We start from the raw sequence: 11844 nt of genomic DNA, 5'->3' as shown, positions 1-11844 counted from the left end.
CTCACCCTCCTCCCTGCCCCCTCACCCTCCTCCCTGCCCCCTCACCCTCCTCCCTGCCTACACCCCAGGCATTGCTTACCACACAACCCCTGCCTCAAGCTCAGCACCCACTCCCCGAGGCTAGAGGAGGTTGAGGACCTCATGAAGCCCTGCGGCCCATTTCCCAGTTGGAAATACTGTGCCCAGTTCTGTGTCCTGAGGTTCTGAGAGGTGGAGCTGAGACGTGAGCCAGGCTTCGCTGCCCTGCGGGGGGCTGCGCACGAGGCTTCTGGGTCTTTTTGTTATAGTAACACCAGTGGCCGCTTAGTCCCAGCTCATTGTCAACTGTACCGCTCAGTCCTCTGCACAGGGCAGATGAGGGGGCCTTCACTGCACGCCTGTGAAGTGCAGGTTCTGCCCTCACCCTAGTTTTGCAGAAGAGAAACTGGGAACAGTCCCCGCAGCCTGCCCCCGGCGCAGCCCTATCCTTCCAGTGTCCACGCAGCAGGAGAAAGCCACCTAGGCAGCGTCTCGAAGCTGGGGAGAGACAACTTCAAAGCCCTCCTTCGTGGAGGCAAAACTGACTCCCAGGGGGCCCTGGCCCAACAGCAGAAGGTGGATTCTAACTCGGGTCAGAGAGGCATGGGATTGTTTAGGGGAAGCGAACGCAGCCCAGACCCCAGGGCTTGGTGGGCCGTGGGCCTCAGAGCCAGGCGCTGTCCCCATCCCTTTCCTCCACCTCTGCCCCAGCCTCAGAGTCACTTCCCCAGGAGTGGCCAGGAGAGGGCTGAGGGTTTCTGTGCTCTGCAGTTTGGAGACGCCGGCCTGCGGCTGCTGTCGGAACACCTCACCACGCTCCAGGTGCTGAACCTGTGCGAGACCCCTGTCACAGACGCTGGCCTGCTGGCCCTGAGCTGTGAGTGCCTCTGGGGCAGCTGGGGGGTGAGGGGCCGCTTTATTCATTCCTTCCTTGCTTCAGCCAAACTGGCCAAGCACTGACTTTGCACCATGCACAGATAGAGAAATTCGTTCTTTTCACAAACGTATTCACTGCACACCTGCTGTGGACCAGGCACTATTCCAAGTGCCAGGAACGACACAGGGAAAAATATCCCTTACCTCAGGGAGCTTATATTCTAGAGGCAATAGAAAAAATGAATAAGGCCAGCCCATAGCCTCTTGACACTCACAGTCCACTGAGGGGTCAAGTTCAAGGACAGGGCTGTAGTGCATTGCCACTGTGGTCCCCCGACCAGTGGTGGCAGCATCTTCTGGGGGCTGGTCAGAAATGTACATCCCCAAGCCCACTCCAGACCTCCTGACTCAGACACTGCACGGTAAGCAGATGCCTGGGAGGCTCCCGTGCCTGTTGACGTTTGAGAAGCCCTGTCGTAAGAGAAGGAGGCACAGAATTCTCAAGGAAACTAGAAAGGCCAGTTCCTGTGCCCCAACCCCAGTTGACCGAACTAGCCTCAGGGATATTGAGCCTGGGATTCTGTGTTTGACCAGCTTCCCCTTTTCCAGGCCCACTGCTTTAGATGAGAAGACCTATGGCTCAGTGGGAAGAGTCAGAAAAGGCTTCCTGGGGAGGTGCTGTTGAGTCTGGGTGTGAAGACAGATTTGTGGGAGTTGGCCAAGGGGGAAGCACCCTGCGCAGGGGCCGTGACTCCTACCGGGCCATTGGCAAGTTCTGGATGGCTTAGGAGGAGGTGGGGGCGGGTGACTGGGTCAATGGAGGCAGAGAGGCAGCGCTCAGCCAGTTTGGCTGCAAATGCAAATGTGCTGCCTCCCCGGGGGGGCACAGTCGTCGTCAACAGTACAGATTCCTGGTCCCTGCTGCGGCCCTGCTCAGCGTCTGTGGGAGTGGGTGGAGGGGTCTGCTGCCCTTGTGACTCCAACACAAACCAGAGGTTGAGGCTCGCTGTCAAGAAGCAGCACCGAGTCAATGACGACGGGGGGACCATCCGGGGTTCCCTTAGTGGGGAGGCATCGGGCCTGATCTGGGGTGTGGCAGGCGAGCTCTGGGGACATCAGGTCCAGGCAGTGGGGGGACACGACAGAGGGACCAGAAGGGAGGGAGGCTTAGAGGGTGGGAAGAGAATGAAGGCTCTGTTCAGACCAGCACGTGCCTGAAGTAGACTTTTAGTGTCTAGTGGGCCACCTACCCTGGCTGTGCCTACGAAACCTGCCTCCCCAGCCCCATCTCCTAACAGGGGGCCTGGCACCTGCATTCAGCTCCTCCAGCTTGGCCATCCCATACCTGCATACCTTTGGGGCCTCGCTCTCCTAACAACTATATCTGTCTCTTGGGCAGCCATGAAGAGTCTCTGCAGTTTAAACATGAACAGCACCAAGCTCTCAGCTGACACCTATGAAGATCTGAAGGTAATTCCCTCCTTCCTCCCCACTCTCCTCCCCTCCTTCCGCTAGCCAGCATCTGGATGCTGGTGCATCTCCCACACGGAGCTCATTCTCCAGTAAAAGACGATGATACCTACAGATCAATACATAAAATAACGGCAGATCAAAAAGAGTGACAAAGAGGAAGCAGCAGGGAAGTAATTGGAAATAGGAGGGCCTGTGTGGCCTGGGGTGATCAGGGATGGTCCCTTTGATGCAGAGGCCACAGGAGCTGAGACCCAAAAGGTAAGAAGCCAGAATTACAAAGGGCAAGAGGAAGAGCAAGTGCCAAGGTCCTGAGACAGAAGAGATTGGCAAGGTCTGGCTTTGTAGCAAATGTAGCCAGGAACTGAGAGAGGGAATAGGCAGGGGCCGGATGGAAAAAGCCCTCACAGGTCGCAGCAGAGCAGCGAGTCATGCTTTTCAAAGCGTGCTCTGGCAGTTAGGAAATAAATACTTTGAGAGGGAGCAGGAGGAGAAGCAGGGAGGGCTGAGCAGGGCTGGTGCCTCACCACTGAGGGCTGCGCTGCACCAGCACTAGGCCAGCAAGTGAAATCAGGGGAAGAAACAGGATCGGAGAGGGTGGAAGGCAGGGGCACTTGCACGTCTTGGGAAGGTTGGAGGAGCCAGGCCTTCAGTCGCCTTCTGTCACCCCGTCCTGGGCCAGTACCAACTGCCCCAGAAGGAGCAGGCGGGACCGGCAGAGGGCCAGCATCCTGGGAGAGAAGGGCTGGGCTCAAAGGCAAGAAGGCACAGATGGCACCCATGAGCCACGCTGGCACCTTCGTGCTCTGGAAGCCACTTAGAGGGAATCCCCCGGCAGCCCTTGGCCGTGGCCCACCTCCTACAGCCAGACCTCCTGCCACCAGGGCGTGCGCACTGGGGCATCCTCCAGATGCTTCTGGAGCCTCTGCTGTGTATCAGGCCCATGTCAGGGACAGGGACACCGAGGCGTGGCTACCACAGTCCCCGCCTGGGGGATACTCCCTCCTGGCAGGCACAGGCAAGCTCAGCAAACCAAGGCGGGCAGAGGGCCTGGTGGGGCCAGGAAGGACAGTCGGTAGGGAGCGAGGTCCAAGAGAGGACATATGGGTTGCAGAAGGTGGCAAGGGCACAGCCAGCAGATCACCCATCCCACCTTTTAGACCTCAGCACTCAGGGTGGCGTCTACAGACCAGCGCCCTCGGCACTACTCGGGGGCCAACAGAAATGCAGGATCCAGACCACCCCAGGTAACCCCACCCTGGGGGATTTCTGTGCACACTCGTGTTTGAGAAATGCTGCCTGGATTATCTTGAGTTCAAAGTGCTGAAAGTCAGATGCTACCGAGACCAGGCTGGAAAGAGGACATGGGGAGTGCAGGAAAGGCCACTTGGGAAGAAAAATCACTTTCAGTCGACTTTTTATTTTCACACATTTGAGAGAGACATGGTGCCAACTTAATGCTGCCAGCCTGTGACCGGCCTCCGTGTGGAGGGGACTTGAGCAAACAGCAGCTGCCTGTCCTTTGGAGGAGGGGCCTCTGCTCAGTGCCAGGCAGGCCACGCCCCACTGTTCACTGCGAGTCTGGCTAGACCTTCCCATTTTTCAAGAGAACCTTGAAATCTAGATTTATCTGTGAAGTCTCCTAATTTTGAAAGGCTGGCTTAGTAGGCTTTGTAGCACTGCAGGTGGCTGCAGGTCCCCACCTGTAACCTCTGCCTGGGCAATGGGGAGCCATTGAGGGTTGTTGAGCACAGGAGAGCAGCAGTGAGGGATTGCATGTGCGTGTGTGTACGTGTGTGTGTTCATGCATACATATGTGTACATGCATCCAAAAAGTGTGCTGGCCAGTGTACAGGAAATTTGGGAGGGAGGAAGTAAAGGCATGAGGCCAGTTAGGAGGCAGCTACCTCTCTGTATAGTGGAGGCTTGTTAAGAAGAAAAGCCCGCCCCGGGTGCGGTGGCTCACGCTTGTAATCCCAGCACTTTGGGACGCCGAGGCAGGCGGATCACGAGGTCAGGAGATCGAGACCACGGTGAAACCCCGTCTCTACTAAAAATACAAAAAATTAGCCGGGTGTGGTGGCGGGCGCCTCTAGTCCCAGCTACTCGGAGAGGCTGAGGCAGGAGAATGGCGTGAACCTGGGAGGCAGAGCTTGCCGTGAGCCGAGATTGCGCCACTGCACTCCAGCCTGGGTGACAGAGCGAGACTCCGTCTCAAAAAAAAAAAAAAAGAAAAGAAAAAAGCGAACTGTTTATAAAAGAAGAGTGGAAGTCTGGGTAGCAGAAACAGAAAGCAGAAAACAATGGAGAGATATAGCAGGTGGAATCATAGAGTCTAGCAATGCATCCGGCCTAGGGGGAGCTTCAAGTGGGAAGAATCTAAGCCAAACCCTGGGTACCTGGGATTTACTGGGATCCGCATCACTCACCCTGTCCATTCTCTGATAATGATGAGAATATCACTAACAGTAAAAATCAGAACAATTTCCTTTCCTAGGGCATTTAACGGTGCCCTGGGCTTTCTACATTTGGTATTTAACCCCTAGCACTATCCTTTGAGCCAGGGACTAGAATCAGATTGGCCCACATAGGAAGAAATTGAGGCCCCGAGAGGCTCGGTTATCTGCCCATGGTCATGCAGCAGCAAGTGGCAGGGCCTGGGTTCAAACCCTAGTGCTTCCACCTGCAAAGACAGAGACCAAAGGCCATCTGAGGCAAGGGCATGGGAACCCTGCTGCCTGGTTTCTGTGGGGCCAGGGCACATCCCACCTGCTCTGTTCTCTGCCTAAGGGCACCCACCCCTCCAAGAGCCCAGGTAGCCCACAGCACCAAGGTGGGGAGAGGGTGGCAGGGACCCCCAGCCAGCAATGCAGGTGGAGCGAGGCACTGGGAGCTTCTGCAAGGGAATGGCCTACATGTGACAAGGACCCTTATTGCTACCCCCAGGCCAAGCTTCCTAATTTGAAGGAAGTGGACGTCCGCTACACCGAAGCCTGGTGAAGCTCCCAGCTCAAGGCAGGAAGACGTTTGCAACCGCGACAAAATAACTCTTGACTAACAGCCGCAGAGCAGCCGGTCCTGGGGTCCCACCCTGGTGCCGTGGCTGTGAGATAGATGGGGAGTCTTTCTGGGGGCGGAGGGGGGAGGGGGTGGGGAGGGGGCCCACAAGCACGCCCAGCCCCCGCCGAATTCTTTTAGCTTCGTAATTGGAACCTTTGACCTGATCTAAAGTGGACTTTGTAGCAACAAGAGGAGCATCAGCGGGTCGGGGAGGGGGTTGGGGGTGGGCTAGGGGGTGGGGGACCCTTTGTGGATTTTCTTTGCCTTTGTGTTTGATGCCGTCGTGTGGGAAATGTCAACTCCGATGCCACCATTGCGGGCCGGACGAAGGATGCTTTCTTCCTAGAGGCTCCGAGCTGAGCTTCGAACTCGCCCCCCGCCCTTGGGACAAGAAGACCCAGTCACATCACTGCACCCGTCCTGTGTCCTCACCATTGCTATGCAAAGTGATTCTTGTTGTACATAAGATTTAAATAATGCACCTATTTAAGACATGTTGACAAATTGCGGGTCTGGGATCCGCCTCTTATTTATGAAGTCTTTGACCGTCCCCCCCCCGCCCCGCCCTCCCGCCCCCCCTGGCGTGTAGTACTGTATAAACCAGTCAGCTGTCGGGCTAGTGGTAGTATTATTGTTATTTTTTTAAAGGAAACAAACAGACAACAAAAAGAAAAAAAAAAGAACCTCCTTGGAAAAATTAATTGCTTTTTCGTAATGGATTCTCTATGCTAATGCTCTCTCGTCTGTCTGTCTGTCTGCCCGCCTCCCCCACCCACCACTGTGCGTTTCTGATTTCCAGATGTCTCCAGCTCCCTCACGAGGTGGGGCTCAGGCTGGAGGAGGAGGGATTGAGATCCCCTTGCTCCACTAAGGCCCAAGCCCTTTCTCTCGGCACCTTTTAGACTTGAATGGGAGGCTGCTAACCTGCCCTCTCCAGTCCACCCCGGTAAAAGAGCTGTTCCCCACCCCCAGGGAGCTCCTGTCCCTGTCAGCCTTTGCTGTCCCCTGTCCCCAACGGAGACTCTGTCACCCATGGGCTCCCCCTGCCATCGTGTGCTTCACGTGGCCCCATGCATGCCCGCCTCTCTGCATGGTCTCTTGGGAAAAGAGAGATACGTCGCCTCCGCCAGTCCGACTGCCCTCCCCCCTCACCCCACCCCCACATGTGACCACTGCAACGAAGACGCTCCTTCTGTCCCCACCTGCTCCGAAGACAAACCAACCTCCGTTTCTTTTATAAACAGTCGGCTTTTTCTTAACAAGCCCTCACTGTACAGAACAGCCCGTTGATGGTTTATTTGGGGTCCCCCTCTCCCCCCAGCCCTTTTTTCTGTTGGTTTAGCACAAATACTTCCCTCCTCCGGCACCTCCAAACCTACCCCACAGTCAGTGTACTTGTTTTATATATATTTAATCTTATTCAATGGAAACCATGCTTTTGTCGTTTTATACTTTGCTAGGTAGACTTTATTACCCCCCTACTATGCCCTCATTTTTTTAAAAAAGGAAAAAAAAAACAAATTGGGTTCCAGTCTTAATTCATTTTCCGTGCCAGGTTTTCTTTTGTGTGGGTGTGAGTGTGTTCTGTTTTGTGTTTTGTTTTTTGTTGTTGTTTTTAGTTGTTTGGTTTTCTTTTTTTCCCCTTCTCCGGTCCCATACTTCACAGCACTCTGGTGCAGGAAGAAGCAGAAGCAAAAAAAATAAAAATAAAAAATAAAAAAATAAAAAAAATAAAAAAGGAAAAAAAAAAGAAGAAACAAGACATGCCACCTTTCCCCTCGCACTGTTGCTTTTCCTGATGGTTAATACTACTGTCACGTAGCTGTGTACAAAGAGATGTGAAATACTTTCAGGCAAAAATAAACTGTAAGTGACTCATCAATGTCTGGCCTTTGTGTGTGGTTTCTCGGCGCCCAGGGGGAGAAGGTCCAAGGAGGGGGCGAAGCCCAGGCGGGAAATCTGAGGCTCAAGACAGTGCCGGGTCGCCCTCGCCACCTTCTGCACGCACTTCCTGAGGACCAGGGCTCAGCACCCTGGCTGCTGTTGGCCAATGGGGCCGGAGCCGTCTTCGTTGCAGGGGGCTGTTGTGTTCGTTGCCAGACATTGAACAGCATCCTTGGCTTCTACCCAGCAGTAGCACCCCTTCCCCATTTATGACAACCAGAGTGTCTCCAGATGTTGCCACGTGTCCCGTGGGGGGACAGTTCGCTCCCCAGCTGAGACTCCGTGTCGTAGACCGTGGTCAGTGCTGCTGTTCAGCAGGGCCTTACGAAAGCTCTAGCCCAGAGCTACTCCGAGGAATGTGCCTTCCATCCACCTAGGCGGTCTTGTGAAAACGCAGATACTGATGCCATAGCGCTAGGTGGGGCCTGGGAATCTGCATTCCTGACGAGTTTCCAGGTGATGCTGTGCTGCTGGTCAATGCCAGGTTCCTAGACCCACATTTCAGCTGCCTCCTCCCCCTAGATGTCTCCAAGAGGCAGTCTTGACAAGTCCAAAAAGAAATGCTTTATCTTGGCCGGGCGCGGTGGCTCACTCCTGTAATCCGAATACTTTGGGAGGCCGAGGCGGGTGGATCACAAGGTCGAGAGATCGAGACCATCCTGGCCAACATGGTGAAACCCTGTCTCTACTAAAAATACAAAAATTGGCTGGCAGTGCTGGCGTGTGCCTGGAGTCCCAGCTGCTCGGAAGGCGGAGGCAGGAGAATCGCTTGAACCCGCGAGGCAGAGGTTGCAGTGAGCCGAGATCGTGCCTCTGTATTCTAGCCTGGCGACAGAGCACGACTCCGTCTCAAAAAAAAAAAAAAAAGTAAAGGAAAAATGCTTTATCTTCACCCCTCTTCCTAAACCAGTCACCCTTCAGGGTCCCCCAGCTCAGCAGGGGTGTCCTTGTCCTCAGCCCAGGTATGTCCTGCCTCCACATACTGACAGAAATCCAGGATGTCCACAAGCCAGTCCTCTGCCTCTCCACCATGGGCCCAGCCTGAAACCATCTCTCCAGAGACTCTGTGACTGGAGCTGCCCCCTGCCAGCCCCCACCGTCCCCACACCATCCAGCTCCCTCTGCTACCTGCCGCACTTCTCCACACTTCTCTCTGTGCCCTGGTGGCCTCCTTCCAGAGGCCTCTGCCAGGTCTTTTTAAGACAGGTGAGAAGGCTGGGCACGGTGGCTCATGCCTGTAACCCCAGCACTTTGGGAGCCCAAGGCGGGTGGATCACCTGAGGTCAGGAGTTCAAGACCAGCCTGGCCAATATAGTAAAACCCCATCTCTACTAAAAATACAAAAATTAGTCTGGTATAGTGGCCCACACCTGTAATCCCAGCTACTCAGGAGGCTGAGGCATGAGAATCACTTGAACCTGGGAGGCGGAGGTTGCAGTGAGCCGAGATCTTGCCATTGCACTCCAGCTTGGGTGACAGAGTGAGACTTCATCTCAAAAAAAAAAAAAAGAGGTGAGAGTGTCAGTCACTCAGCGGTGCCCTCCTCAGGTCACACAGGGAAAGCAGGCGCTATGGAAAAGGACAGGAGGGCTCTTGACTGCTGGGGTGAGAGGCCTCACCAAGGACATCAAATGAACAGTCCAAAGAGCGCTTGGCTCCCTGAGCTCCCATCTTCGGGCCAGATGAGCAGCTAGTGGTATAGATGTGTGCATTCGCCAGCCAGATGCTTCAGCCTGCCCCATGTTGCCCTCTCCACTGGCGTAGGGCCTGGCTCACAACAGGTGTTCATTGCTCCAAGAGTTGGGGGAAGGTGTAGCCGGGGGCCACCCTCGCCCTCCCTGCTCTGCCTGGCAGCAGCTGGGCTCCTCTGCCCACTGGGTGAAGCTGGAGAATGCAGGCTCCCCGCTGGAAGAAGTAGGGGTGTCTTCCCTGGCATCCCAGCCGCTGTGCCCGTTGCTGGCAGGAGTTGCCTCCCTCCGTGGGCTGTTCACCAGGATTCCAGCTTTCGAGGTAACACAGCTCCCTGTCTCGCCCCTTCAGCCTTAGCCTGGGAACTACCCCTCTCTGTTTCCTGGATGCCTCAGCGTCCCTAACCTTGCCTGCACCTCTGCGATGCTCACACCCGGCCTGTGCCTCTTCCCAGCTGCACTGAGTTACACCACGTACTCCCCTCGCACTTCAACCCGGGGGTGGTGATAGCCCCCCTTGGTTACTGGTTCCTGGGTTCCTGGGTGCCTCTGCATCCCTTGTTAATTACCTAGCCTGGAGCCCCACCACCCTTCATAGCTAGCGCTTCCTTCCTTCTCTCCAGAATTCTCTTCTCTCTGAGGGGTCCTCTGCGAGGACCTACCTCAATGACCATCCCCCACCTCCAAGCAAAACCAGCAACTGTTGGTCCCAGCCCCACATGGGCCCAGTGAGAGTGCAACAGAGATTTAACCCCGTGCTGGGGACGGGGGTATTAATCCAGAAAATTTTTTTTTTGAGACGGAGTCTCACTCTGTTGCCCAGGCTGGAGTGCAGTGGCATGATCTTGGTTCACTGCAAGCTCTGCCTCCCAGGTTCACGCCATTCTACTGCCTCAGCCTCCCGAGTCGCTGGGACTACAGGCGCCCGCTGCCACCCCCGGCTAATTTTTTTGTATTTTTAGTAGAGACAGGGTTTCACCGTGTTAGCCAGGATGGTCTCGATCTCCTGACCTCGTGATCCGCCTGCCTCGGCCTCCCAAAGTGCTGGGATTACGGGCATGAGCCACAGCGCCCGGCCTAATTCAGAAAATGTAAGGCAAATCCTGTCATTGGGAGCAGTGTGAAGCTCACCCAAGACAACAACAATTGGATTCTTACAAACTCAGCTCTGGGGCTGCCTGGCAATGCACATCTCCACGTTGCCCCACTTACAGCGCCTGCCTTAGAATGCACTGTCTTCCGGTCACTTACACTGCAGTGTGAATGGCACTCCCCAGAGTTGTGCAACATGGGAAGCTGGTGAGCTGAGCTGTCATTTGTGGCTGAGAGGCTGCTCTAAAGCTAGCCAGACTTTACTAGAAGCTCCCCCAGAGCACAATAAGAAAAAAGAGATCAGAGAATCTTGGAAAAGGGCTTGGCCTCATTCATTCATGCATCCATTCATGCATTCAGCAATTCATTATTCAGGACCCGCTTCCAACAGGTCCAGGAGGAGTGCTAGAAAACGTGAGAAGAAGCAAAAGACCTACAGCTCAATAACAAAAAACCAAATAACCCAATTAAAAATGGGCAAACGTCTGTCAGAATTTGATAGAAATAAAAATGGGCAAAGGGGCCGGGTGCGGTGGCTCATGCCTGTAATCCCAACACTTTGGCAGGCCAAGGCAGGCAGATCACAAGGTCAGGAGTTCAAGACCAGCATGGCCAACATAAGGAAACACCATCTCTACTAAAAATAGAAAAAATTGGCCTGGCATGGTGGTGAATGCCTGTAATCCCAGCTACTCAGGAGGCTGAGCCAGGAGAATTGCTTGAACTGGGGAGGCAGAGGTTGCAGTGAGCTGAGATCACGCCACTGCACTCCAGCCTGTGTGGCAGAGTGAGATTCTATCAAAAAAAAAAAGTCACTAATCATCAAGGAAATGCAAATGAAAACCACAATGAGATACCACCTGGCACGTGTTAGGTGTGGCCTTTATCAAAAACAAAAGATAACGAATGTTGGTGAGCGTGTGGACAAGTGGGGAACCCTGGAACATTGTTGGTGAGAATGGAAATTGGTGGATAGCCACTATGGAAAACAGTATGGAGCTTCCTCAAAAAATGAAAAAGAGAACTACCATATATGATCCAGCAATCGCACTTCTGGGAACATATCCAGAGGAATTGAAATCAGGTTCTAGAGAAGAGATCTGCACTGTCATGTTCGCTGCAGGAATATCCACGACAGTCAAGATTCAGAATTGTCCATCAGCAGATGAATGGATAAAGAAAATGTGATATATACACAATGGAACACCATTCCAAAGTGGTGTCCTTTACCCCTTTACAGAGAAGGGAATCCTGCTCTTTGCAACAATGGGGAGGAACCTGGAAGGCATGGTGTGCTAAGTGAAATAAACCAGGCACAGGAGGACAGATACTGCACAATACCACTTCTATGAGGAATCTAAAATAATCAAACTCATAGAAACAGAAAGTGGAATGGTGGTTGCCAAGGGCTGAGGGGAGGAGGAAGTGGGGAGGTATTAGTCAAAGGGAACGAAGTTTCAGCTATGCATGATGGAAAAGCCCTTGAGATGCACCATATGGCATGATGACCATAGTTAACAATATTATAGTACATACTTAAGATTTGCTAAGCATGGAGATGTAATTATCACACACAATCATAATAACAAATAACTAGGGCAGGAGGAAACTTTTGAAGGAGATGGAAAGGTTTATGGCATATATGATGTTATCCCCGGGAGCAATCTGGGGAAGATTCATAATCTTGGAGCCAGAT

The 11844-nt window shown here is 53.8% G+C and overlaps 1 protein-coding gene across 3 annotated transcripts in view; it reads left to right on the top strand.

Moving 5' to 3' along the window:
- Nucleotides 1-7306, top strand: part of CMIP (c-Maf inducing protein) — a 267662-nt gene extending 260356 nt beyond the window's left edge. For all 3 annotated transcript variants that reach the window (XM_032156342.2, XM_058440448.1, XM_058440449.1), the window contains 3 exons: nt 790-895; nt 2294-2364; nt 5311-7306. In XM_032156342.2, the coding sequence (XP_032012233.1) occupies nt 790-895; nt 2294-2364; nt 5311-5364 (231 nt within the window). In that variant the 3' untranslated portion in view covers nt 5365-7306. The remainder of the gene's footprint in view (nt 1-789; nt 896-2293; nt 2365-5310) is intronic.
- Nucleotides 7307-11844: the final 4538 nt, after the last annotated feature.

The sequence above is a fragment of the Hylobates moloch genome, unplaced genomic scaffold (genome assembly GCF_009828535.3).
Source record: "Hylobates moloch isolate HMO894 unplaced genomic scaffold, HMol_V3 SCAFFOLD_6, whole genome shotgun sequence".
In the NCBI taxonomy this organism is placed as follows: domain Eukaryota; kingdom Metazoa; phylum Chordata; class Mammalia; order Primates; family Hylobatidae; genus Hylobates; species Hylobates moloch.
This window is presented reverse-complemented; position numbering and strand designations above follow the sequence as displayed.